This window comes from Carassius auratus, unplaced genomic scaffold, assembly GCF_003368295.1.
Source record: "Carassius auratus strain Wakin unplaced genomic scaffold, ASM336829v1 scaf_tig00022246, whole genome shotgun sequence".
NCBI lineage: Eukaryota > Metazoa > Chordata > Actinopteri > Cypriniformes > Cyprinidae > Carassius > Carassius auratus.
In genome coordinates this window covers 334,848-361,889 of record NW_020525172.1, presented here as the reverse complement: position 1 = coordinate 361,889, position 27,042 = coordinate 334,848, and the positions used below count along the sequence as shown (strand labels likewise).

Here is a 27,042-nt window from a genome sequence, read left to right as displayed (position 1 = left end):
TTTTTTGGGAGTGTTATTTGTGTTTTGGAATGAATGTCTTCTTGAAAATAAAGAATACAAATAAAGGACAAAAAATAAAGTTTCACAGTGTACATTTATGCTAAACCTAATATTATATAATGATAACAAAATGTATTCATACCACTCTTCTTTTTAAAGGTTTTTCAGTACACGGTAACTCTTATATATCTTGTTAAAATGAGCAGTATGTCATGCTTACATTCTGTGCTGCTCGACTGTATCTTCTGCGGCGACGGTAAACCACAACAACTGCAGCCAGCAGCAGAACAACAGCAAACAGCAGCACATACTCCTGCTACAGCAGCTGGAGATAGAACCTGAACCTGGAACAGCTAAAGACAGAAAGACATTACTACTACAGATTGACAGATAATCCATCCAGTATTTAACATTATGTTCGACTGCCATTTACACTTTTTTTTTTTTTTTTTTTTTTTTTACTTTGGTCATAATTTGGATGACATTGATTTAACTTATAAAAGGCAACATCTGTTTTAGCAACAGCAGCATCACAGAGATCAACGGGAAACAATGCTGATATTATGCATTTTAAATGCAGTGGCATTTAATAGACAGAGCCATAGATCACTGATAAGCTACGCAATATCTCATTCATTATCGCAGATAATCACCTTCAATAATGAATGCGATTTCACGTAGCTTGTCAGTGATCTATGGCTCGGTCTATTAAGTGGCGCTCCATTTGAAAGCAGGTGATGGCGATCTAGCGGATCCGGATTTCCTGACTAGATGCGCAAGATCATATCTTTCGATATATCGCCCAGTCCTACATGTTAATAACATTAGTTAACCTACTTTTTTTAAGTGATGTTTTATAAACAAGTTTCGGAAGGAGCACACGTAGATAATTAATGTGGCCAATTCATCATCAGTAATCACATTCATTTGTCCAATTAGCACAAGAGAGAACCCCTATAAATAATTAAAGCAGTCCTACCTTCATTATAGTCCAGTGATCCTCAAATCTGGCTCGCGAAATCCACCTTTCCTGTGAAGTTTAGCTCTAACCCTAATAAAACATGCATGATTTTGCTAATCAGTGTCTTCAGGATCATTAGAAAATCACTTAATTAGAGTCAGAGCTAAACTCTGCAGGAAACTGGATCTCGCGAGCCAGATTTTAGGATCACTGTTCTAGTCTTTCAGCATTCAGTTCGCTCTGTTTGCCATCTTATCACAGACCCAATTTTCCATCCAACAAAAAGATCTATACCAGGGATTTTTTCAGATCTGCCACAATTTGCCAGCCCCATTATCACTCCTACCCCTCAAGACACGGCTGCAGAGCATCAGGCATTATCGCGGCAGCTGCGCTTCTCGACCAGCCACACGCTGGAGGACCAAAACAAGAGGAAAAAGATGCTTTTTCAACAGGAATGTATTAATGTGGACAAGGCTCAAGAATTGTCAAATCTAGCAACAAATAGCTAAGCTGGCAACACCGTAGGCTACCCAGGCATTTTAAGATTGACTCGTCAAATGTTACTAACCCTTCAACTTTCCAGCAGCCTACAACTACAGCAGCCGAAGCAAGCATGAAGCTGCTTCTACTTGCAACACCGGCCCACACATCTCAGTATTTACATCCTGTTACTTCTAACCCCCTATTTTCTTTCAGTCCTCCAGCTCCCGTAGCAGACATTAGGATAAGGCTCCCTCTGCTAGCAATGCGGGCTACACATGCTCTTCAGGACATCACACACCCTCCCTCCCTCCCTCCCACCCATGGTCTGCAAACGTGAGGCTGCCTCCATTTGTAAACATGCCCACAAGTCTTCCGCTCCCTCACGCTACTAATAACCTTTTTTTGTTGTTCATTGGCCTCCAGCTCCCGTAGCAAACGTAAGTGTGAGGCTGCCTCGCAGTGTAGGCCGCACACACAAGGTCTTCAGGAATCACTTCCTGTGGCCTACAGCAGTTCCAGCTTCTATCTGTCCTCCTCCTCTCATGCCCCCTTCCTTCTCTATTTTCCACCCCACTCCTACCCATCCCTCCGAACCCTCTTGCCTTGGATCCACCCCCTGTAGCCAGCAACGTAATGATAACGATTTTGTCAGAAGGCATGGGGTCCAAGACCTATGGACAGTCAGACCAATTCCATATCAAAGAACTCACCAAACCCTCATCTGCCAAACCCTTTAACACAGGTCCATCCCTTTTCACTCTAGCTTCTGACCCACCATAGCTAACTCCCTCTAACATCGTCTAATCAATCTATATTGGCCAATCCCCACTCCAGCTGTCCCAGCAGCATCCCACAGGAGCTTTACCCAATTCCCACACTTCCACAGCAGTAGCCGCTCCTGAAGGAGCCCTTTCAGTCTTTCCCTACTGCTGCAGCAGTAGCCGCTCCTGCAGGAGCCTTTTCTGTTTTTCCCACTGCCGCTGTCCTTTTCTGTCTTTCCCCACTGCAGTGTCTGCTCCCGCTGGAGCCTTTTCTGTCTTTCCCCACTGCCGCTGTCCTTTTCTGTCTTTCCCCACTGCAGTGTCTGCTCCCGCTGGAGCCTTTTCTGTCTTTCCCTATTGCTGCTGCAGTTCTTGCTCCCACAGGGGGCTTTGTCTATATCTCTCCACTGCCACAGCAGTGTCTGCTCCCGCAGGAGCTTTTCCCTATGTTCCCCATTGCCGCTACAGTCTCTGCTCCCGAAGATGCCTTTTCTGTCTTTCATTACTGCCGCAGCAGTAGCCAAACCCGCAGGAGCCCTTTCTGTCTTTCTCTACTGCCACAGCAGTAGTGGCTCCCGCAGGAGCATCTATCTGTATTTCTCCACTGCTGCAGTAGTGAACGCTTCCACTGAAGCCAAATTCTCTTCCTAGATACCACCACAACAAATGTATACCAAAGGACATCCAGCACCCCTCTAACATTAAGCCTTGCTTTTTGGGGCTCTTCAAGTGTACGTATCTGGCTGCTGCCCTATTCTAATTGCACGTTTGGGGAGCACATGGGTCCAGGCTAAACGCAGAGTTTGAACCCATCTCCCTGGTCATCGGGAGTAAGTACCAAGCTCAGAGCCCTCTCCATGGACAGCACACCAAATACCCATAACCCTTTACTCAGTTTATTAAATGTAAGTGTGAACTTGTGAAGTGATGTTTAATTAACAAGTTTCGGGAGGAGCACACGCAGATAATTAAAGCGGCCAATTCCTCATCAGTAATCACATTCATCTATCGAAACAGCACAATAATTCCTCAAAGGAAAATGCACAGAATGACTGAATGATATACACACCACGGGTGACAGTGACATTGAATCTCTTCACTCTGCTGATGCTGAAACTGCTGCTGATGATGCTGATCTGTAGTTTATAAAGTCCAGAGTCTGTGGTTCTGGTGTTCGTGATGTTCAGAGATCCTGTCTGGTGATCCAGCTTCAGTCTGTCTCTGAATCTCTCATTACACTGATCTCCAGTGATTTCAGCGATGAGAATATCATTAAAATACCATGTCATCACATCATTTGGGCTTTTTGTTACACCAGGATCTAAAGTGACAGATTCTCCCTCATTCACTTCTTCTTCATCAGCAGAAACACCTGAAACACAAACCACAAGCTGCTGGAGGAACTTTTTCTGAAAAAAAAAAAAAGGAAAATCCCTACTTAACATGAAAGAACTGTGACCATGTCTGTAACTGCACAAACCCTTTCTGAAAATAAAAATTTGTGTTTTAATCTGCATTTAAACATTAATTAATAACTCACCATTGACAGTAACACTGAAGATCTTGTCGCTGCTACTGCTGCTGCTGATGATCTTCAGTTCATAAAGTCCAGAGTCTGTGTTTGAGATGTTTGTCATGGTCAGAGATCCAGTCTGATGATCCAGCTTCAGTCTGTCTCTGAATCTCTCAGTACCTTCATTACACTGAACATCTGTACAGATATAACTGAGATCTCCACTGACTTGAGCGATGCGAATGTCACTAAAATACCATTTAATATCTTCTTGTTGGTCTGTTTGAACACCAGTGTATAGAGTGACTGAATCTCCCTCCATCACTGAAACCGATACTACATCTGATATGACACCAGACACACCTGAAGAAGAAACATTAACCAAACACAGATATACGATAGCGCTGTGAAAACTAAGAACTTGAATAAAGAAATATGCCTGGATTCAAAGTACACTCAAAGGAACAGCGGATGAAAAACACATTTACTTATCAAACAAACATAGGCTATCCACACAGGCTATAAAAATAATTAATTAATTAATATAATTGTATGTATATTTTAAGACTCAGATAATACAGTGCCATGTTTTTCTATAAAGTATGATTTAGTCTTATAATCTCCCATGTAAATAAAATGTTTAGGCTTTTATCCAAAGTGACTAGGGTTGCCACAATCAGCAAAGCAAAATAAGGGATAACCATTCACGACCCCCAGCAGATAATATTGTAATTTAAAATTTGTTTATTTATCATTATTAGGGGCCAAGCACCAAAGGTGCTTAAGCATCTATTGTATCCGTTAGCGTGATTTTCGTATTTTTTGGCAGCCCATAGAATCGCTTCTGGGAAAGTTTTTGAAATTTGGCACACTGATAGAGGACAGTGAGAAAAGTCACCATAGCAAATTTAGAGTCTCTAACTCAATATTTTTCCAAATTTAAACTTATGTTTATGCAATAACTTTTTAACCGCCCCATGTTGGTCGAAAGTGATAAGCTATTTAATCATATTACTAGTGGTTGCATTTATGATTTTCCAGCCATTTCAGTTACAATAATCCTAAAATTGCTGTAATTGCTCTTTGTCGCATTAGTTTTGATGCTCCATGCCATGCTTAGCTCCTCAATTTGCACATAGATTGATAGATACAATTAATTTGCTTGAATTAGGATTATATTATTATGTTATTATTTGTCCCATTTTTATCTAATCAGTTTAGCATTTTTTTTACTTTTTAACATGCCAAATTGTTTATGACATACTGTATATGATTTATTTTGAATATATTTATGATGAATATAAACAAATCAATAAAAAGTGCCTAACATTATGTATAATGTATACATTTATCTAACAATATTATTTCTACCATGCTCTGATAATGTACGGAATAAATGTAATAAAAAAATTGTAGGCCTGTACTTTTAGAAGCACGGTATGGTTCACACAAAAATGAATTTAGTCATAATATAACCATGTTGTTCTAAACCTGCATAAAGTTCTTCCTTCTGTTGAAAGTCAGAGAGTTCACCGTGAACAACTGAAATGCCTCTCTGCAAACTGCGCGTTCATCATTAGAGAACTGTGCATTTCATCATTACTAGACAGATTGATAACTTTCCCGTTCAGCCCTACATCTGGAAAGTTTGGTGTTCAAAGGGCAGGTCCTGTGTTTTTAACATAGACTGTATAAAAACATAGACATAGTGTCCGTGATGTCACTCATAGGTTTCTGAAGAGAGTTTTTGAAACCAAAAGTAGGCGGAGCTGGACCTCGCCATCTTGGCAGCACGTCACTGAGCCTCACTATGGGTTAACCAAAAAAGGCAAAACGGTGGGAGCTGGTTGCTGAAGCCACACCCACATAGCGTGACAGCAGTGACAACACCGACAACCCACCTGTCACTCAAGTGACCACGCCCTTAATTATGCAGAGATTTAAGGCTTAATATAATTTAAACGAATGAGTTATAAAAATAAAAATAAAAATCACCCCCCTCACAGTTGTAATGAAGGGTAAATTATATAGACCAAAATCAAGCGGCCAGTCGATGATATACAGTTTTAGTCACTTCCCAATGGGCTTCAAAAGAGAGAGCGGGTGGTTGGCACTCGGTTTTAAATCACGCTGATTTAATGCATGCTGTGCTCGTGTGAAAGGGCTTTAACGGTGCGCATTCTGAAGAAATCACACTCAAATGAGCTTCTCTAATACTTCTTATCAAAATGATTTCATTATCATTGCTATTAGCACGGCCGTCGCTAGTGGGGGGAAAGGTGGTGACGGTTATTGGGGCCCACGACCGAGAGGGGGGCCGCTGGCGATCTCAACCGTCTGGCTGAGGTCAGTCTAAAAAGATGCTCAGGACAGTTGTCATGAAAGCGTATCATTTTCACGTGTTATTAAGCCTTGCCACTTGCCAATTTAACCATTCAAAAGACTTTAAACCATTCAAACACAAGACGCAGAAAATCTGAACTGAGTAGCTGGTTTCTCGCGCGCTGAGCTTGGTGCGCACGAAGAGAGAGAGCCGTGTCACATAGACAGAAACACTGAACCGAGCTCTCCTTTGTGAAGTTCTCCTTAGGCTGGACATACACTGTGCGATTTTCATCTGATTTTGAACATAATTCTGACTTGTGCAACTCTTTTTCGGGTCGGGACGATTTTCATAAATTTTCGTGCAGTGTTCGTGCAGTGTACAAGGGGAAACGAGAGGCGATTCACCTCTCCCGACCGGCAATTGGTTGGTCGAATGGATTTCTGACATGTCAGAAATTTTGGTTGCCTCTCGTGAGGTATCGCACTATTGAAGCAGGGCTACGAACCAATTTTTGGCGTTTCCCGCACTGCGCGTGTGCGAAACCATTAACAAAACCATGGTGACACGACGTGTAGTGTGGACTGAAGTGATGGAGGGAAAACTTGTGGAGTTATGGCAAAGAAAAATAAAAGAGGGAAGAAAATGCCTGCTTACCTCCAGTTCACGTTGCAAAATGGATAAACCATATTAGCCACGTCTTCTGAGCCACCTGCGCGTCTAGATACACCTTTTTTATTGGTTTTTGGACACTTCAGCACAAAGAATTGCGCATATCACCAAAGCAGTGCGTTTATCCTGGGAAAGCATGTTAATTCAGAAACAGCCACAAACATCTGAGGGATCCTACGTGTTGATTCGGTTGATTCCTCACGTATAGTGTGAGCAGTAAAATTGCAACTCGACGATCGGACCGTACAGTGAGCGCATAAAAAAACGTGAGTTTTGGCTTTACATCGCATGCGATCTACTCGTACAGTGTGAGTTGGTACGTTGCCGAAATTGCAAAGTGTATGCCCGCCTTAAGTTCCTCCTGCACCTCGATGAACAAAAACAAATAGCAGTTAAAACAAACCAAAAAGGATGTGTAAGAGCCCAATTCAGCACCACGGTGTTCTGGTGTTCAGGGCTCACGCAGAGTGAGGCGTCTCAAAACACTTGAACACCGAATTTGTCTATTTTTGCTCTTGTACCAACAAATACATAAAAAAATATGTGAAAATACCCATCTTATTTTGTCTGAAAAAACTGTAGGTTATGTCTAAAATGAAAGTAAACAGTTGAGAAAAAAAAAATCGTATGTGTATTATATTGGATGCATTGATTGTCTCTTAAAGTGACCGCACCTTACTTAGCTACTAATTGCTGTAATGTTAATCCAATGACAGAAAAAAAAAAAAAAAATTCAAATGAAAGAAATATACATTTTGTTTACTAGTACGTGCAAGACACTATTAATTAACGTATGTAAGTGAGTATAGCAAAATAAGAGGGGCAGCTGGGGCCTAATGGTTAGAGAGTTGGACTTGTAACCCAAAGGTTGCAGGTTCGAGTCTTGGTGTTGGCAGGAGTTGTAGGTGGGAGTGAATGAACAGCGCTCTCTTCCACCCTCAATACCCATGGTTGAAGTGCCACTAAACCCCAGTTGCCCACTTGTGTGTGTGTGCGTCTGTGTGTGTAATTAAGTTCTTGTAATATTTTATTAACATTTTCTAGCAAATAAACTGATATTGTGAGAAATGTTGAAATTGTCTGAATAAATTTTGGTTTGACTGTATATTTAATTTTTACAGTGCTATTTTGCATTTAATTATTTGTTTTCTGTACATGGACACTTACAAACTTGAAAAAACTTAATGTTTAAATTAGGGCTGTCAAAAATAGCGCGTTAACGACGTTAATTAGTTGTTTGTTGTTAATTACGTCATTTTTTTAACGCATTTCACGCATGCGCAGTGTGACAAATTATTCAGGTCAGGAAAGTCTCGTCGATCTCTGAATTCTCAAGATAGTAAAAAACAGCGGCGAGCGCCGCAACGAAAACACTGAAGAAGCTTAAGGTTTTACCCGATTTACTCTCAAATACATTCATGCCAAGCTCGATAAACAGAGACGACTTTGGTAGTTGATACGGTGGAGCTTAATTCCTGTGTTTCACATTGCGCATGTGCAGAACGCATACATGCAATGCAGCGAAAATTACAGCTGTTTGGGAAAGCAAATGCATTTTTACCTGATTTTACTGGCACTTGAAGCCTTCAGATCGTGAAAATATCGATCGTAAAGTATTGTGGCAGAGCTTCTGAGTTCATTCTTTCGAGTTTCTCTATGCATAATTTCATAGATATGTGGCTATATTTAACCACTGGTTTACCTAAAACTCTTACACTATCTGTAGTTAAATGGCATGGTTTGATATAGTGCTCAGGTAAATTTGATCTAAGTAAATGTTAAACTTTTGAAATTCAGAAAAAAATAACCACATATTTATGAATCAATACATGAAAATTATGTATCGGTGTCCTGCTATTTATCTTTTGGTATGCATTTCAGAAAAAAATGTTTAGGATTCAGGTGTAATTGCAAATAGTGATTAATCATTATTAATCCACTGAAAATTCTGATTAATTTGATTAAAAAATTTAATAATTTGACAGCCCTAGTTTAAATAGCACAAACAAATAGACAGAACGAACACACAAATTAAACACTTTCAGCAAACTTTCACTTTTTCCCCCACTAACCACTGCTACGGCCCTGGCTATTAGTATTATAAACACAGCAAAATACTTATTTGTTTATTCAAATAGGTGTTGGCCTTTGTAAAATACTGAACAAATCGCATATTAATTTCATACAGGATGCGCCATTTTACCATTAAATACGAGACGATTCCATATTTTTAGGGGCGGGTGGCAACCCTAAAAGTGACTCACATTACATTCAAGCTACATTTGATCAGTATATGCACTGATGCAAAACATACAAACTTGTACTGACTTTATCAATATTTTATACTAAGCCACTTGACCTGATTATTTACAATTTTCACTCCTCTGAAACGTTTTTTTCGGTTAACGTGTATATCCCCAATCCTACTGTCTCACCTCCAACTGTAGTCACAGAAATAGGTATAAAACTGGAAGAGGGATTTTGTAACAAATAAAGGTCTTACCATTGTCGAGTAAAAACAAGATGACTGGGAGCAAATTAAAGCGAAGATTCATTTTCACAAGCCTTCTGTTCTTCTGCTTAAATGGCGATGCACTTGTATCCGAGAGACTCCCTAAAGAGTATTGGGAACTACTATCATTTTACTGACTTTGACTGAATTTTAAATATTGTTCAGCAAAACGAACAAATCTATTTCCCATTTCATTCATTTCAATAGAGTTTAATTAGAATGTTAGGTTATAGCCAAATTCCCCACCACTTCTACTTACGAAAACGTATGAAAAACAAAGGATTCATTGCGTAGCTTGGTCTTCAGGCTATAGTATCAGCCTCAGCTCCCAAGTCGTACATTCTGTATAGTCACACAAATCCAGAGAGGCTAAAGCTATGCATTTCCAAAATAGGGGGGGTTATCAGAGCTTGAGTTGAAGCTGCTTCATCGAGTCCCCCGTCAGTGATCAGCAAGCCAAATAAGTTTACACAAATTTCCTTATGTTAAGGAGGGCAAACTAACTTGTTAACTAATTAATAAACAAAACTCCTGATGCTGGAGAGCTCTCAAACTCAAGTGACAAGCACAGTGAGAAAGAAAGATCTTTTTATCAGTCGATTCGTCACATGTAACCCAAAGCACCTGCAGCTTGACTCCACCCTTCAACACACACACACACACACACACACAAAGCAAACATCACCTGCCAACTGAAAATGCAAATAAGTGAAGAGAAGCGACTGCATACAGTGGTTGTAATGTGGGAACCAAGAACTTGTCTGGAAGAACAAGAGCAGAAACAATATTCCATGATTTCATTTTACCCTTCAAACACTTTTGCACTGAAGTCTATGAATAGCTATTTTTCTAAATGTCTGACGTCTAACCCAAAGGTTGTGGGTTTGTGTCTCGTTATCAACAGGGAGTGAATGTACAATGCTCTCTTTCACACTTAATACCACAAGTTAAATAAACCACTGAACACCTCACTTCTCCCTGGGCACTGCAGCAAAAATAGTTTCCCACTGCTCCAGGTGTGTGTTCATGGTCTGAGTGTGTTCAATACTGCGGAGTAGTGATGTTCTGGGCAGCCTGTTTTAATTTTAGTTTTCGTCTAGTCTGTGTGAAGCCATCATTTTAGTTGTTATTAGTTTTAGTCATGTTCATACTCTTTTTAGGCTAGTCTAGTTTTAGTCGACGAAAACTGATGACATTTATTCTAGTTTTAGTCAATGAAAATATTGTCTCTTTTTAGTAATGCCATTCTGTTTAACCCAGTCAATATAGTATAAGTACCTAGTTGTATAGACGAAACCAAAATTTTATTTTAGCTAAACCCATTTCAAACAAGGTTATCGTATTATATTACAGTTACCTTATAGACTGAAGAATACATACATTCCAGACATGGAAGACTCTCTGATTTGAATTTACTTCATTTATTTTACCAACCAAACATGTTAGAAGTACAGACACATACATTTAAATAAAAGGTGAAGTTCAAACTCCATCAGATGCTTTTTGATGGAAAAGGTTTACATAGTTTGTCCAAGGCTTCTTATTTGAAGTACAAACCCAATTCCAAAAAGTTATAATAATAAAAACAGAATGCAATGATGTGGAAGTTTGAAATTTCAATATTTTATTCAGAATACAACATATATGGCATATCAAATGTTTTAAACTGAATTTTTTTAAATCAATTTAGGGGGGAAATATGTTGATTTTAAATTTCATGGCATCAACACATCCCAAAAAAGTTGGGACAAGGCCATGTTTACCACTATGTGGCATCCCCTCTTCTTTTTATAACAGTCTGCAAATGTCTGGGACTGAGGAGACAAGCTGCTCAAGTTTAGGAATAGGAATGTTTTCCCATTCTTGTCTAATACAGGCTTCTATTTGCTCAACTGTCTTAGGTCTTCTTTGTCACATCTTCCTCTTTATGATGCACTACATGTTTTCTATGGGTGTAAGATCTGGACTGCAGGCTGGTCATTTCAGACCTGGATCATTCTTCTACACAGCAATGATGTTGTAACTGATGCAGTATGTGGTCTGGCATTGTCATGTTGGAAAATGCAAGAACTTCCCTGAAAGAGATGACGTCTGGATGGGAGCATATGTTGTTCTAGAACTTGGATCAACCTTTCAGCATTGATGGTGCCATTCTAGACTCATGCAACCCCATACCATCAGAGATGCAGGCTTCTGAACTGAGCTGATAACAACTTGGGTTGTCCTTGTCCTCTTTAGTCTGTCCCAGTTTTCCAAAAATAACTTCAAATTTTAATCCGTCTGACCATAAAACAGTTTTCCACTTTGCCACAGTCCATTTTAAATGATCTTTGGCCCAGAGAAAACACCTGCACTTCTGAATCATGTTTAGATATTACTTTTTTTCCTTTAGAGTTTTATCCGGCAACGGTGAATGGTACGGTGGATTGTGTTCACCGATAATGTTTTCTGGAAGTATTCCTGAGTCCATGTTGTGATTTCCATTACAGTATCATTCCTGTATGTGATGGAGTGCTGTCTAAGGGTCTGAAGATTATTCCATTCCTTTTTTACTCACAATTTGTACAATGTACCAACTTTTTTGGAATCAGGTTTTTACGTTTTATTTTTATTGTATGAAATAGAATAAAAATGTATTTAGATATTAATTATACACTGTTTGCTTACAGTTGTCTTGTGTTTGATGCGAAATACAGCCAATAGTTTAAGATGGTTTAATTTTTCACATTTAAATTATTAATTCATCAACTCATTAATCACAAGACTTGTACTGACAAATGGTTTCTCAGCGGTGATTCTCGACGGTTTTAGAAAACAATTACTCCTTATCACTCCCTGTCGTTTCAAAGAATAGTACAACGGGGAAACACGACTAGTATAAAAGCCTCGTCCATTTGGGAAAGTGTGCTCACAGTCAGCGGAGCCAGATGAAAGTATAATTCCCGCTTAACTTTGTCTGTTGTCGTCTTCTAAATAATGCCGCGAGTGGGGCTTGAGGAAGTGATGTCAGTTGTGTTTGCGCAGTGCGACCTGATGCAGACCTTGAAGTGAGACACAGGAACAGAAATACTGCAAAAGAATAATAAACCGACTAAACAAGATTTCTATTTTGTAAAGCACATTTAGTCTTGTTTTTATTCGTCTACAATATTATTGCATTATACAATTAATTATAGCCATCGTCAAATGACCAGCATTTACATTGCGTCTCGTCTCATTTTCGTCACGTGATAACGGTTTGTTGATGACTATATTTAGTCATAATTTTCATTTACGAAATCAACAAAACTACTGTGTGTGTGCGAACACTAGGATGGGTTTAACGCAGAGCACACATTCCAAGTATGGGACACCATACTTGGGTACATGCTGTGTCACTTAAAAAAAAAAACATACACAATTGCATCCACTCTTTTAATCTCTTTCAGCCCAACCAATTGCACGAGTTTAGGGGCGTGGCTACTGTAGCAGGTGGAACCAGAGGGCGTTTAGCCGCTGTGGGACCATGACTGACGTATTACCTTCATATCAGGTAACAGATGTGCAAGACAATATTCGCTGCATTTAGGCATTCAAGAATTAAACAATTAAAGAATTATAAATGCTGTTACACTGTTTCATTGGGAGCCTCAGTCTGACTGATTTGATTTAAAGGAGAGTCTTTCTGATCAGGTGACAAGATATTGACTTAATTGTCCTGTAAGAAAACACAGATTCACAAATGGGTAAAAGTAAAGAGGACTCATGTTTCAGCTATACTGTATGCAATACTTACATTCTGTGCTGCAGGTTTGTATTTCCTGCGATGACGGCAGTAAATCAAACCAACAGTTACAGCTGCAGCCACCAGCAGAACAACAGCTACAACTATTCTTGCTACAGCAGCTGAAGACAAACCTGAACCTGGAACAGAAAAATAAACAGAAAGACATTACTACTAGAGATTGACACATAATCCATCCTGTATTTAACAATATTTTTGGCTGATATTTAATTTTTTTTTGTACTTTGGTCATAATTTGGATGACATTGATTTAACTGATAAAAGGCAACATCTGTTAGCAACAGCAGCATCACAGAGGTCAACGGGAAACAATGCTGATATTATGCATTTTTCATGTATAAATAGTTTAATTCCTCAAAGGGAAATGCACAGAATGACTGAATGATATCCACACCGGTGACAGTGATATTGAATCTGTTCACTCTGCTGATGCTGAAACTGCTGCTGATGATGCTGATCTGTAGTTTATAAAGTCCAGAATCTGTTGTTCTGGTGTTTGTGATGGTCAGAGATCCAGTCTGATGATCCAGCTTCAGTCTGTCTCTGAATCTCTCCTCACACTGATCATCTCTACAGATCTTACTCTGATCTCCAGTGATTTCAGCGATGAGAATGTCATTAAAATACCACGTCATCACATCATTTGGGCTTTTAGTTTCACCATGATCTAAAGTGACAGATTCTCCCTCCTTCACTTCATCTTGTTCAGCAGCAGAAACACCTGAAACACAAACCACAAGCTGCTGGGGTAAACTTTTCCTGGAAATTCCCTACTTAACATGAAAGAGCTGTGACCATGTCTGTGACGGCACAAACCCTTCCTGAAAATAAACATTTTGGTTTGTGCTTTTTTTACACCCTGATTTTATATCATATACTCATTTGAATAAAAAAATAAGCTGATGCTGTCAGGGAAAGGAACAGGACCCAACTGCGGTAGAATGAATGAGGCGTTTTATTGAGTTACTCAGAGGACTTAATCCATTGGAGCATGAGAGAGTCAGCGCTCTGCATGTACAGCCAGCTCGAAGATCCCTACGGCGACCGCCGCACAGCAGGGAGGAACAGGTGGCAGATCAGCGCTGGCGAGCCGAAGCGTCCGAAGGCAATGCACAGGTGAGTCGAGACAGCCGCCTGGTTGATGAGGACTACTGAGTACGAAAGGCAAGCAGGGAAAAAACAAAAAAGCAGGCCGACTAGATAGAGAAAAGATACAAAAACCGAAGTCAGGCAAACTAAGACAAGCAACTAGAAGCTTACTCTAGCAACGCTTACGGACTGACACAAGATAGCAAACACAAGGGTAAGATAAAGGGAAGATAATCAGAGTAAGACAGGGTGCAGGTGAGGGAGAAAACGTTAACAGGGATAACAAGAGGGGCGGAGAAAACATAGCGAGAATAGTGAAACACCTGGAGAGCCAGCAAAACCCAAATCATGTGCTCCAGGACAGAAAAGGCCTCAGCCCCCACTGAGATCATGACAGTACCCCCTCCCCCAGGAACGCCACCAGGCGACCTAAGGAAGGGGCTTACCATGTTTGCGGCGGAAGTCGTCGATCAGCGACCGATCCAGAATGTCCCGAGCTGGGACCCAACTCCTCTCCTCCGGGCCGTAACCCTCCCAGTCCACCAGGTATTGAAAGCCCCTGCCACGACGACGAACATCTAGTAATCTCCTAACAGCATAGACAGGAGAACCATCCACTAGACGAGGGGGAGGGGGGGCAGGGGAGAAACTGTTTGTATTAAGAGGGGATCTTAAAACTGGTTTAACCCTGGATACATGGAAAACAGGGTGAACCCGACCAAGAGAGGAGGGCAACTTGAGCCGTATCGCAGCCGGATTAATGACCTTGGTGATCTGGTATGGGCCAATGAACCTGGGTGCCAGTTTGCGAGAGACAGCCCTGAGAGGCAGGTCCTTGGAAGACAGCCATACCTTCTGACCACAGACATAACGGGGTGCTGGGGTCCGGTGGCGATCAGCCGCTGCCTTGGTCCGCCTAGAGGCCTGGGCCAGGGCCTTCCTAGCCTTCCTCCAGATGCGGCGACATCTTCGAACAAAGGCTAGGGCAGACGGAACTGCAGCATCGGGTTCCTGAGAGGGAAATAAGGGAGGGGAGTAACCAACAGAACATTCAAAGGGTGACATACCTGTGGATGCTACAGGAAGAGTATTATGGGAATACTCAATCCACGTGAGCTGTTGGCTCCAGGAGGCAGGGTTACGGAATGCCAGGCAGCGGAGAACTCGCTCGAGATCCTGATTGGCTCGTTCACACTGACCGTTGGTCTGGGGGTGAAATCCTGATGACAGACTTGTAGAGGCCCCAATCTGTCGACAAAATTCTTGCCAAAACCGGGAGACAAACTGGGGACCCCTGTCAGAGACTACGTCCACCGGAAGCCCATGGATACGGAAGACGTGGTCAATTACCAGTTGGGCGGTCTCCTTGGCAGAGGGGAGTTTGGGGAGGGGCACAAAATGAACCGCCTTAGAAAAGCGATCCACCACTGTGAGAATAACAGTGTTACCATTTGAGACAGGCAAGCCAGAGACAAAATCTAAGGCAATGTGTGACCAGGGGCGAGAAGGAATGGGCAAGGGTTGAAGTTGGCCAATGTAGGGACGGTTAGAGACCTTGTTTTGGGCACAAACTGAACAAGCCAATACAAACTGCCTGACATCCTGGCCCATTGAGGGCCACCAAAATCGCTGACGGATGGCAGCCAGAGACCTCCTGATTCCTGGATGGCAGGTGACCTTAGATTCATGCCCCCACTGAAGGACCTCGGGGCGTAACACTGCCGGCACGAACAACCGACCCGCTGGACACTCAACTGGTACTTCCACCCCTCGTCCGGCCTCCTCCACCCGCCGCTCGACGTCCCAGGAGAGCACCCCCACCACCACTCCATCCGGGAGTATGGTCTCGGTAGGCACCTCCTCTCCCGGGCGCTCGAACTGACGGGATAGAGTATCAGGTTTGACGTTCTTAGCCCCAGGCCGGTACGAAAGGGTGAAGTTAAAACGGTCAAAGAAGAGTGCCCAGCGGGCCTGGCGCGGACTCAACCTCTTGGCCGAACGGATGTATTCTAGGTTCTTATGATCCGTCCAGACCAAGAAGGGCAGCGTCGACCCCTCCAACCAGTGGCGCCACTCACCCAAGGCCAACCTCACCGCCAGCAGCTCACGATTACCTATGTCGTAGTTTCGTTCAGCCGGGTTAAGGCGATGGGAAAAATATGCACAAGGGTGCATCTTCCCATCCTTACTGGAGCGCTGGGACAAGACCGCGCCTACCCCAACCTCCGACGCGTCCACCTCAACAATGAATTGCCGTTCAGGATCTGGAACAGAGAGAACAGGAGCAGAGATAAACCGGGACTTTAAATTATCAAAGGCCTCCTGAGCCTGAGTACTCCAGGTAAACGGTACCTTAATGGAGGTGAGCGCCGTTAGGGGTGCAGCTACCTGGCCAAAATTCCTGATGAATCGCCGATAAAAGTTGGCAAAGCCCAAGAACCGCTGCAGAGCCCTCCTGGAGTTGGGGACTGGCCACTTGGCGACAGCCTTGACCTTGGCCTGATCAGGCTTGATCTCCCCTTCTGAGACTATAAACCCCAGGAACGAAACGGACTTGGCGTGGAACTCGCACTTCTCCGCTTTGACATATAGCTGGTTCTCAAGAAGCCGTTGGAGGACCTGGCGCACATGCTGAGTGTGTACCTGAGGGGAGGGAGAAAAGATGAGAATATCATCAAGGTACACAAAGACAAACCTATTAATCATGTCTCCCAACACGTTATTGACCATGCCCTGGAAGACAGCCGGAGCATTAGTAAGCCCAAACGGAAGGACCAGGTATTCATAGTGTCCCGTGGGGGTATTGAAGGCTGTCTTCCACTCATCGCCCTCACGAATACGGATGAGGTGATAGGCGTTGCGGAGGTCTAATTTAGTGAAGACCTTGGCTCCCTGCAAAAGTTCAAAGGCAGATGACATTAACGGCAAGGGGTACCGGTTCTTTATAGTTATGTCATTTAACCCTCGATAATCAATGCAAGGACGCAGAGAGCCATCCTTCTTCTTAACGAAGAAGAACCCAGCACCAGCAGGGGAGGATGAGTGGCGGATGAGTCCGGCCCTTAAGGATTCCTGAATGTATGAGTCCATGGCCTCTCGTTCAGGACCTGACAGGGAAAAAAGGCGCCCCCGGGGCGGAGAAGTGCCTGGAAGGAGATCGATGGCACAATCAAACGGTCGATGAGGAGGGAGCGAGGTGGCTCGAGACTTGCTGAAAACCAGCCGCAGATCGAAGTACTCCGCCGGTACCCCAGTGAGGTCAGCAGGCTCCACCTGAAAAACAGGAGGCACAGACACAGGAGGAGAGGCAGAACCAAGGCAACATGCATGACACGACTGACTCCATGAAACAATTTGACTGCGGGACCAATCCACATGAGGGCTGTGCTGAGCCAACCAAGGATGTCCCAAAACAAGTCTGGCATGAGGGGACTTCAGAAGGTACAGCACAACGGACTCATGGTGATTGCCCGAAACAACAAGACTTACACGAGGAGTGGTGTGAGTGATGGTGGCGACCGGCTGACCAGAAAGACCCCAGACTGTGATAGGAGAAGGAAGAGAGACGGCTGGAATGCCCCAATTCTTTGCAGTGCAATAGTCCAGGAAACTGGCTTCAGCGCCAGAATCAATAAGAGCCTTGCAGGAATGATCTGAGCCCTGGTACTTGATGGTGGCAGACAGCTGGGTACGTGACTGAGGGGAGATGAGGGGAGAAACGCCCACTAGGACTCCCCGGTTGACTAGTGGGCTCTGGCTTTTAATGGACATGACTGAACAAAATGACCTGACCCTCCACAATACAGGCAGAGGCCCTTCACCAGCCGATGTTGTCTCTCCTGGGCCGACAAATGCAGTCGCCCCAGCTGCATGGGTTCAGAATCCATCTGGGGTGATAGAGGCGGTTGTTGGGGCTTGAATGGCTGGGTATCTTCTAGCCCCCAAGATGGACGGGAAGTCAAACGTCGTTGACGTAGATGAAGACGGCTCTCGACTCGAATGGCCAAGTCAATAAAACCCTCCAGGGTCTTGGGCAGCTCGTGTGTAGCTATCTCGTCCTGAATGTCAAAGCTCAGGCCCTCCCGAAACATAGCCCGCAGCGCCTCCTCATTCCAACCACAAGAGGCCGCTAGAGTCTTAAACTGGATGGCGTACTCCGTAACAGAACGCCCACCTTGACGGAGCCGTGCGAGTCGGGAAGCAGCCTCATCCCCCTTCACGGAGCGATCAAACAGCTTCATCATTTCACAGCGAAAATCTTCAAAGTTTGAACAAAAATGGGCCCTCGCGTCCCAAACAGCCGTTCCCCAGTCGCGAGCTTTTCCCGTCAGCAGTGTGATGACATAAGCGATCTTCAAACGCTCTGTAGCGTAACGGCGCGGTTGCAGCGCGAACACCAACGCGCATTGAGACAGGAAAGCCCGACATGAATTCGGATCTCCGTCATACAAGTGCGGATTATTAGCGTGCGGCTCGGGCTCGAGCTGAGCGAGAGGCTGGGAACCCATCGGGGCGGCGGATGACAGAACACTTTGTAGTTCACGGAAGCGATCACTTAATTCGGCCATTTGGGTAGTGAGTGTCTCTACCTCCTGAGCGGTGGACGAAAGCTGGCTGGCTTGGTGGCCGAGGAGAGCGCCTTGATGAGCGATAGCCGATCGAACGAACTCTTCACCCGCTGGGTCCATTTCTGGTCAGTCCGTACTGTCAGGGAAAGGAACAGGACCCAACTGCGGTAGAATGAATGAGGCGTTTTATTGAGTTACTCAGAGGACTTAATCCATTGGAGCATGAGAGAGTCAGCGCTCTGCATGTACAGCCAGCTCGAAGATCCCTACGGCGACCGCCGCACAGCAGGGAGGAACAGGTGGCAGATCAGCGCTGGCGAGCCGAAGCGTCCGAAGGCAATGCACAGGTGAGTCGAGACAGCCGCCTGGTTGATGAGGACTACTGAGTACGAAAGGCAAGCAGGGAAAAAACAAAAAAGCAGGCCGACTAGATAGAGAAAAGATACAAAAACCGAAGTCAGGCAAACTAAGACAAGCAACTAGAAGCTTACTCTAGCAACGCTTACGGACTGACACAAGATAGCAAACACAAGGGTAAGATAAAGGGAAGATAATCAGAGTAAGACAGGGTGCAGGTGAGGGAGAAAACGTTAACAGGGATAACAAGAGGGGCGGAGAAAACATAGCGAGAATAGTGAAACACCTGGAGAGCCAGCAAAACCCAAATCATGTGCTCCAGGACAGAAAAGGCCTCAGCCCCCACTGAGATCATGACAGATGCGCTGAAATCTCATTTAAACTCAACTTCTTGCAAATATTCATTTAGTTATCATTCTTGTGTGAATGGGCCTTTAGTTCTAAATCAAAATAAGCTGTTTCATTTTAAAAGTGAGATGCTTCTACAAATTTGTAAAGATTATCTGTGACGTTTCCCTTGGTGCATGCTTAACTCACATACCATAATTAATATCATGACACAATCATGACTAAGTCACATTGCCCTTTATCAAAGCAGCAGTTAACTTGCATTTTTACCAAATAAAGAGGTACTCCTTTCATATTCATTTAATATGTTTTCTTCAGTGAAAATAAATAAACAGTTCACAGGTGATCAGTTAAATGTCCATTTTCACAGATAAAACAATGCATTTTACATATGTAAACTGCGTTAACACATTCATTAATAACTCACCATTGACAGTAACACTGAAGATCTTGTCGCTGCTGCTGCTGCTGCTGATGATCTTCAGTTCATAAAGTCCAGAGTCTGTGTTTGTGATGTTTGTGATGGTCAGAGATCCAGTCTGATGATCCAGCTTCAGTCTGTCTCTGAATCTCTCAGTTCCTTCATTACACTCAACATCTGTACAGGTCTTACTGAGATCTCCACTGATTTGAGCGATGCGAGTGTCTTTAAAATACCATTTAATATCTTCTTGTTGGTCTGTTTGAACACCAGTGTGTAGAGTGACGGAATCTCCCTCCCTCACTGAAACCAATACATCTGATACGACACCAGACACACCTGAAAAAGAAACACAAACCAACCACAAATATAGCTGTGAAAAATTGAAATATACATTCAATTATATTAATTTCCCCAGCATTAAGACTCAGATAATACAGTGCCATGTTTTTTTTTTCTACAAAGTATAATTTTGTTTTATAATCTCCTATGCAAATAAAATATTTAGGCTACATTGAATATAATTTGGCATTTGGCAGCAGGCACGTGCACACATAGACATCAAAGGGGGCTTGAGCACCTGCCCTTTTTATTCCTGGAGAGAAAGTTCCCTTTTTTCTGGGTTCCTTTTTTTTTTATATATATATATAATATATATTCCTGTTTGCGCACAGCTTCCCTGTCAAACAAATATATTTATTGAAGAATAGTATATCTAAATATCAGGTCAGGAGTTCTGAAGCGCTCATTGACCCCCAAACCCCCCCCCCCCTCCCCCCTCCATTCCCCCCTTGCGCGCAGCGGCGCACATCAGATACACAGACACACACCTGCAGGCAGCAGAAGCCCCTCCAAGCAGTGTTTTTCTTGGCTTGTGCTGAGGTGAGTGGAGCTGGTGATGAACAAAAGATTAAAATACCAGTGCCTCGAATAATGCTCGAATTTACTGCTGATTAGCCAAAGGCAAATATAACTTAGTTAACCTGTGTTTTGCTAGCATGCATGCCTCATGAGCTAACTAGACTAGAGCTGTGTAAGCGATAATCGCTATACATTATCCTCCTGCTTATTACATGGCTACCTACCAAATAAATAAATAAATATTTTGACACAAAATATTAAAAGGGAGTTTATTGATTTAAACCCGATTGTATTGCTTCCGCTAAAGAAAATAGTACGCTCCGTCTCTACGGTTAGAATCCTGTGAGTCCATAGCAACGCTCTGTTTTTCATGGCAACGGTCTGTTATACTCCGCACAGCGGTCTGTTATCAAGAAATAACAGACCGCATTCTACATTGGAGATCAACCAAGCCATGTAATAAAATAAGTTAATAAAATAAGAACGTCCCCAGTTAGTTAATGACTTACATCAAGAGTCTTTCCCCCTGAAATCTAGAAATCTAAATTGGTGAATCTAGAAGAAATCTACAGATGCAAACAGATGGAGGATAGGCTACACTCTAAGCCGCTGTAAGGGAGGAAGGAGAGACAACCAGGGAATGGAAGTAACAGATTTTATTTTGAAGTAGAAGACCCTTCTTTTGTAAGAATTTTATTAAGTTGCTGTATTTTTGTATTTTTTCAATCATTTTTGCAGTGATTTTTTCAGTAAAGTTAACAAAATAGCAGCAACAACCCTCTTCAGTTTAGAGTGAATATTTGTGTTGATTTAAAAGTGTTATGTGTTCTGATAACACCAAAATAATTAAAATGATGTAGTGCCATGTGCAAAAAAATAAACAAATTATTAGTAAAACACACCCCTCTGCTTGATGCAGTTATTTTGGTTATTCTACTTGAAACTATTAGCATAGAAAATGTTTTCAAAACATGCACATTGTAGGATGGTTTCCTTTGCTGCTCTTTAAACCTAGTGAATACTAAGGAGACCATGGTTTCTGTGTGAACTGATTATTTTGTAGACATCTTTTGAAAATTAGAGTTTGAGGAAGATAAAATTAATTAGCTTTTTAATTATTTTTTTTTTAAAGGAAGTCAGTGTTGCGTTAATATATATACTATTTTGTAAAAAAAAAAAAAACGTAATTATGAGAGGTGCCCTTTATTTCACTTGAGCCCCTGCCCCTCAAAATGTCTGTGCACGTCCCTGTTTCGCAGAATTCCAAATTGACTCACATTTGATCAGTTTATGCACTGATGCACAATATACCAACTTTTACCGACCAGATATATTTATACCAAGCCACTTGACCTGATTGTTTACAATTTTCACTCTGGAACTGCGTAAGGTTGATGTTTTTTATTATTATTGTTAACAGGTGTTTAACTCCAACTAGTCAAAGAAATATGTATAAAACTGGAAGAGAGATCGTAACAAATAAAGGTCTTACCGTTGTCGAGTAAAAATAAGATGACTGAGAGCAAATTAAAGAGAAGCTTCATTTTCGCCTCTTTCTCCCTCGTGAATAAAAGCCTTCTGTTCTTCTGTTTGAAGGACGCTTTGTTTGTCCGCGAGCCTCCCTGAGACACAATAGTCTAAAGATGGGAAGTTCATTTCATTTTACTGACTCGGAACGGAATATCGTTCAGCGAAACAAACTAATCTATTTTCCAAGTCGAGTTTAATTAAAATTCCCACCACATCTAAATACGAAAACGTTGATCATATTTCGAATTAGAAATACAAACTATATCGCAGCCAAGGCTAAATTCTGAAAAACAAACGAGTCATTGTTTCGCTGGGTCATAAGACTATCTTGTTAGTTCACTCATTCGCTCAGTTCACGAGTCAGGCATTCTTTACTCAAGCGAAGCTGCAGTCCCTAAACCGAAATGTGTGGGGTGTGGAGCGTATGATGCGTGAACTTCCTGCATTTTCTAATATGCATATAGGAAAAACAAAGGCTTTTCGCCATGTAACGTTTATAAAATAGTGTATACATATTTATTTGCATTAGCATATATTTCATTGATTAACTCTCAGTCTGAATTAGTTTTTTTTTTTTTTTTTTTTTTTTTTTTTTTTTAAGGATTTGAAGACTACTGTTTAGCAAAGCGGTACACTGCAGTGCAGGAACCTACACGTGAATAGGCTAAATATACATGTTTCATGCCACTGTCCTTTCAGGCCTTTTTCATCAGCACAACTTGATATGGAAAGTGTCCAGGTCCTCCACATAGTTAAAGATGAATAAAACTACACCATTGCTTCATTGAAATATAATGATAAAACATTAAAAAAAATAAAAAAGGGGCACTATGAGCTGGGTGCTTGTTAATACAAGTGATAAAGTTGTTACAAATATATAATTAAAGGAGAAGACAGCTCAGTAATAATTGTAGTCTTTATTATAGATGTTTTGATATGAGTCTTATCTTTTATCTTATCTTCAATGGAATTAGGGGAGAGTGGGGTAAGTTGACCCACTCCCTTTTTCTTTATTCAGGCCATTTAATTTGGAACAACCCTTAATTTCTGCCAGACTGTGATAAAGAGAAACACGGGAGGAGTAGAAGGCACCCATTTACTTTAAAAACTGTTTTTATAACAGATTTAATCAATCACCTTTATTTATATAGTGCTTTAAACAAAATACATTGCGTCAAAGCAACTGAACAACATTCATTTGGAAAACAGTGTCTCAATAATGCAAAATGATAGTTAAAGGCAGTTCATCATTGAATTCAGTGATGTCATCTCTGTTCAGTTTTAATAGTGTCTGTGCATTTATTTGCAATCAAGTCAATGATATCGCTGTAGATGAAGTGACCCCAACTAAGCAAGCCAGAGGCGACAGCGGCAAGGAACCGAAACTCCATCGGTGACAGAATGGAGAAAAAAACCTTGGGAGAAACCAGGCTCAGTTGGGGGGTCAGTTCTCCTCTGACCAGACGAAACCAGCAGTTCAATTCCAGGCTGCAGCAAAGTCAGATTGTGCAGAAGAATCATCTGTTTCCTGTGGTCTTGTCCTGGTGGTCCTCTGGGACAAGGTATTTACAGGGGATCTGTATCTGGGGCTCTAGTTGTCCTTTTCTCCGCTGTCTTTCAGGGCAGTAGGGGTCCTTTCTAGGTGCTGATCCACCATCATGTCTGGATACGTGCTGGATCCGGGTGACTGCAGTGATCCTCTGATCTGGATACAGACTGGATCTGGTGGCTACACTGTAAAAAATAAGTGTAATTTTAACTGTAAAATTTTGTAAAAACGCTACGGAAAAAAACTGATAATAGTTTAACAGTAAGTTCCCGTACTATATACAGGGAAAAACTGTAAAAGATCTAACAAAGCATTTAATGTAAATTTACAGTAAAATTCTGTTAATTATACAGCTTTTAGAAGTAAAAAAAGAACAAATCAATGTATAATTTACAGTCTAAAACTGTAAACTGATATTCCCAGAATTCCCTGCGTGACACTCCACGTTTGAAAGTATTTTCTTTAAATAATCATGTTTTTAAATAGTTCTTGTTATCAGTTATGTACATTTGAGCTTTATGTTACATCTTCTGTTGCTTAATGAAAGTTTTTTGCATTATTTAAGTATCACGTGTGTTACCATGATGGTGTTTTGTGTTTCCATAAATGTGCACCTTCTATATGTTAATATATACTTCTGCTTGTGGTGAAGCTACTTGTGATGAGCTTTGATACTTCATGTGGCTTTCTCTTATACAGTACCATCTTTATTATTATGGTGGTTGTCAGTATTTTCAAGGTACAAAACAGATTTAATTTTGTGTGTTGTTGAATTTACTGGTTTATATTCACATTTTCTTGTTTGTAAATTACAGCTTTATATTGTAAAATTAACAGTTTTTGACGTAAATGTGTTTACAGTTTTTCAATTATTCTGGCAACCACAGCTGCCAAAAAGTTTTTGTAAAAACAACAAGAAATTTTTTACAGTGTACGGTGACCTCGGAACAAGAGAGAAACAGACAAATATTAGCGTAGATGCCATTCTTCTAATGATGTAGCAAGTACATAGGGTGTTATGTGAAGTGTTTCCGGTTCCGGTTTACCTAATTAATGCAGCCTAAAAATGCTTTAACAGATTTGGATATTAAAAGCATATTAGTATGTTATGTGTATGCCAGGTTAAAGAGATGGGTCTTTAATCTAGATTTAAACTGCAAGAGTGTGTCTGCCTCCCGAACAATGTTAGGTAGGTTATGCCAGAGTTTAGGTGCCAAATAGGAAAAGGATCTGCTGCCGCAGTTGACTTTGATATTCTAGGTATTATCAAATTGCCTGAGGTTTGAAAAAGAAGCGGACGTAGAGGAGTATAATGAAAAAGGAGCTCATTCAAATACTGATGTGCTAAACCATTCAGGGCTTTATAAGTAATAAGCAATATTTTAAAATCTATACAATGTTTGATAGGGAGCCAGTGCAGCGATGACAGTACCGGACTAATATGGTCATACTTCCTGGTTCTAGTAAAAACTCTTGCTGCTGCATTTTGGACTAGCTGTACAACCACCCAATAAAGCATTACAATAATCTAACCTTGAAGTCATAAATACATGGATTAACATTTCTGCATTTGACATTTAGAGCATAGGCCATAATTAAGATATATTTTTGAGATGGAAAAATGCAGTTTTACAAATGCTAGAAATGTGGCTTTCTAATGAAAGATTGCGATCAAATAGCACACCTAGGTTCTTAACTGATGACGAAGAATTGACAGAGCAACCATCAAGTCTTAGACAGTGTTATAGGTTATTACAAGCAGAGTTTTTAGGTTCTATAATTAACACCTCTGTTTTTTTCTGAATTTAGCAGTAAGAAATTACCTGCAACCAATTTTTTTTATCGACTATGCATTCCATTATTTTTTCAAATTGGTGTGTTTCACCGGGCCACGAGGAAATATAGAGCTGAGTATCATCAGCATAACAGTGAAAGCTAACACCATGTTTCCTGATGATATCTCCATATAACATATAAAGGTAACATATAAAGCGTGAAGAGTAGCGGCCCTAGTACTGAGCCTTGAGGTACTCCATACTGCACTTGTGATCGATATGATACATCTTCATTCACTGCTACGAACTGATGGCGGTCATTTAAGTACAATTTAAACCATGCTAATGCACTTCTACTGATGCCAACAAAGTGTTCAAGTCTATGCAAAAGAATGCTGTGGTCAGTTGTGTCAAACGCAGCACTGAGATCCAATAAAACTAATAGAGAGATACACCCACGATCAGATGATAAGAGCAGATTTGTAACTCTAAGGAGAGCAGTCTCAGTACTATGATACGGTCTAAATCCTGACTGGAAATCCTCACATATACCATTTTTCTCTAAGAAGGAATATAATTGTGAGGATACCACCTTTTCTAGTATCTTGGACAGAAAAGGAGATTCGAGATTGGTCTATAATTAACAATTTCTTTGGGGTCAAGTTGTGTTTTTTTTTTTTTTTTATGAGAGGCTTAATAACAGCCAGTTTGAAGGTTTTGGGGACATATCCTAATGACAATGAGGAATTAATAATAGTCAGAAGAGGACCTATGACTTCTGGAAGCACCTCCTTTAGGAGCTTAGATGGTATAGGGTCTAACATACATGTTGTTGGTTGAGATGATTTAACGAGTTTATACAATTCTTCCTCTCCTATAGTAGAGAATGAGTGGAACTGTTCCTCAGGGGGTCTATAGTGCACTGTCTGATGTGATACTGTAGCTGACGGCTGAATGGTTGCAATTTTATCTGTAATAGTATCGATTTTAGAAGTAAAGTAGTTCATAAAGTCATTACTGCTGTGGTGTTGAGAAATGTCAACACTTGTTGAGGCTTTATTTTTCGTTAATTTAGCCACTGTATTGAATACACATCTGGGGTTATGTTTGTTTTCTTCTAAAAGAGAAGAAAAGTAATCAGATCTAGCAGTTTTTAATGCTTTTCTGTAGGATAGGTTACTTTCCCACCAAGCAATATGAAATACCTCTAGTTTTGTTTTCCTCCAGCTGCGCTCCATTTTTCGGGCTGCTCTCTTTAGGGTGTGAGTATGCTCATTATACCATGGTGTCAAACTGTTTTCCTTAACCTTCCTTAAGCGTAAAGGAGCAACTGTATTTAAAGTGCTAGAAAAGAGCCATAGTTTCTGTTACATCATCAAGTTGTTCTGAGGTTTTGGATATGCTAAGGAATTTGGATACATCAGGAAGATAACTTAAAAAAACGTAAAAACAAACTTTCATGTTTGTTAGTCAAAGCAAATTTATCCAGGTCTAAAAATATTTATGATACATATGGGTGATTTAGCAATAAA

General features: G+C 41.4%; 2 protein-coding genes across 4 annotated transcripts; both read right to left on the bottom strand.

Annotated features, from left to right (window-relative positions):
- Window positions 1-2,034: 2,034 nt before the first annotated feature.
- On the bottom strand, window positions 2,035-9,876 carry LOC113077319 (uncharacterized). 2 transcript variants are annotated; one of them, XM_026249741.1, is made up of 4 exons: window positions 9,488-9,876; window positions 9,220-9,330; window positions 3,749-4,084; window positions 2,035-3,580 (listed from the first exon to the last, which is right to left on the bottom strand). In XM_026249741.1, the coding sequence occupies exons 1-4, from the start codon at window positions 9,513-9,515 to the stop codon at window positions 3,210-3,212; spliced, it is 846 nt and encodes a 281-aa protein (XP_026105526.1). In that variant the 5' UTR covers window positions 9,516-9,876; the 3' UTR covers window positions 2,035-3,209. The 2 variants fall into 2 exon arrangements, with proteins under 2 accessions (XP_026105526.1, XP_026105527.1); XM_026249742.1 differs by lacking the exon at window positions 9,488-9,876 and having other exon boundaries at window positions 9,220-9,476.
- A 2,225-nt stretch (window positions 9,877-12,101) lies between these two features.
- On the bottom strand, window positions 12,102-22,589 carry LOC113077314 (uncharacterized). Of its 2 annotated transcripts, XM_026249736.1 has the most exons (5): window positions 22,149-22,589; window positions 19,802-20,134; window positions 13,407-13,733; window positions 13,004-13,131; window positions 12,102-12,925 (listed from the first exon to the last, which is right to left on the bottom strand). In XM_026249736.1, exons 1-5 carry the CDS (start codon window positions 22,198-22,200, stop codon window positions 12,917-12,919), a joined length of 849 nt encoding a protein of 282 aa, XP_026105521.1. In that variant the 5' UTR covers window positions 22,201-22,589; the 3' UTR covers window positions 12,102-12,916. The 2 variants fall into 2 exon arrangements, with proteins under 2 accessions (XP_026105521.1, XP_026105520.1); XM_026249735.1 differs by having other exon boundaries at window positions 12,102-13,131.
- Between the last annotated feature and the right edge of the window lie 4,453 nt (window positions 22,590-27,042).

Coding starts and splice junctions, on each gene's coding strand:
- LOC113077314 (XM_026249735.1), bottom strand. CDS start 22,200: ATGAAGCTTCTCTTTAATTTGCTCTCAGTCATCTTATTTTTACTCGAC. Junction 13,734..19,801: donor CTTCAGTGTTACTGTCAATG/GTGAGTTATTAA, acceptor TTTGTGTTTCAG/GTGTTTCTGCTGCTGAACAA. Junction 13,132..13,406: donor ATTCAATATCACTGTCACCG/GTGTGGATATCA, acceptor TTTCTGTTCCAG/GTTCAGGTTTGTCTTCAGCT.
- LOC113077319 (XM_026249741.1), bottom strand. CDS start 9,515: ATGAATCCTTTGTTTTTCATACGTTTTC. Junction 9,331..9,487: donor TTTGTTTTTCATACGTTTTC/GTAAGTAGAAGT, acceptor AATACTCTTTAG/GGAGTCTCTCGGATACAAGT. Junction 3,581..3,748: donor CTTCAGTGTTACTGTCAATG/GTGAGTTATTAA, acceptor TTTGTGTTTCAG/GTGTTTCTGCTGATGAAGAA.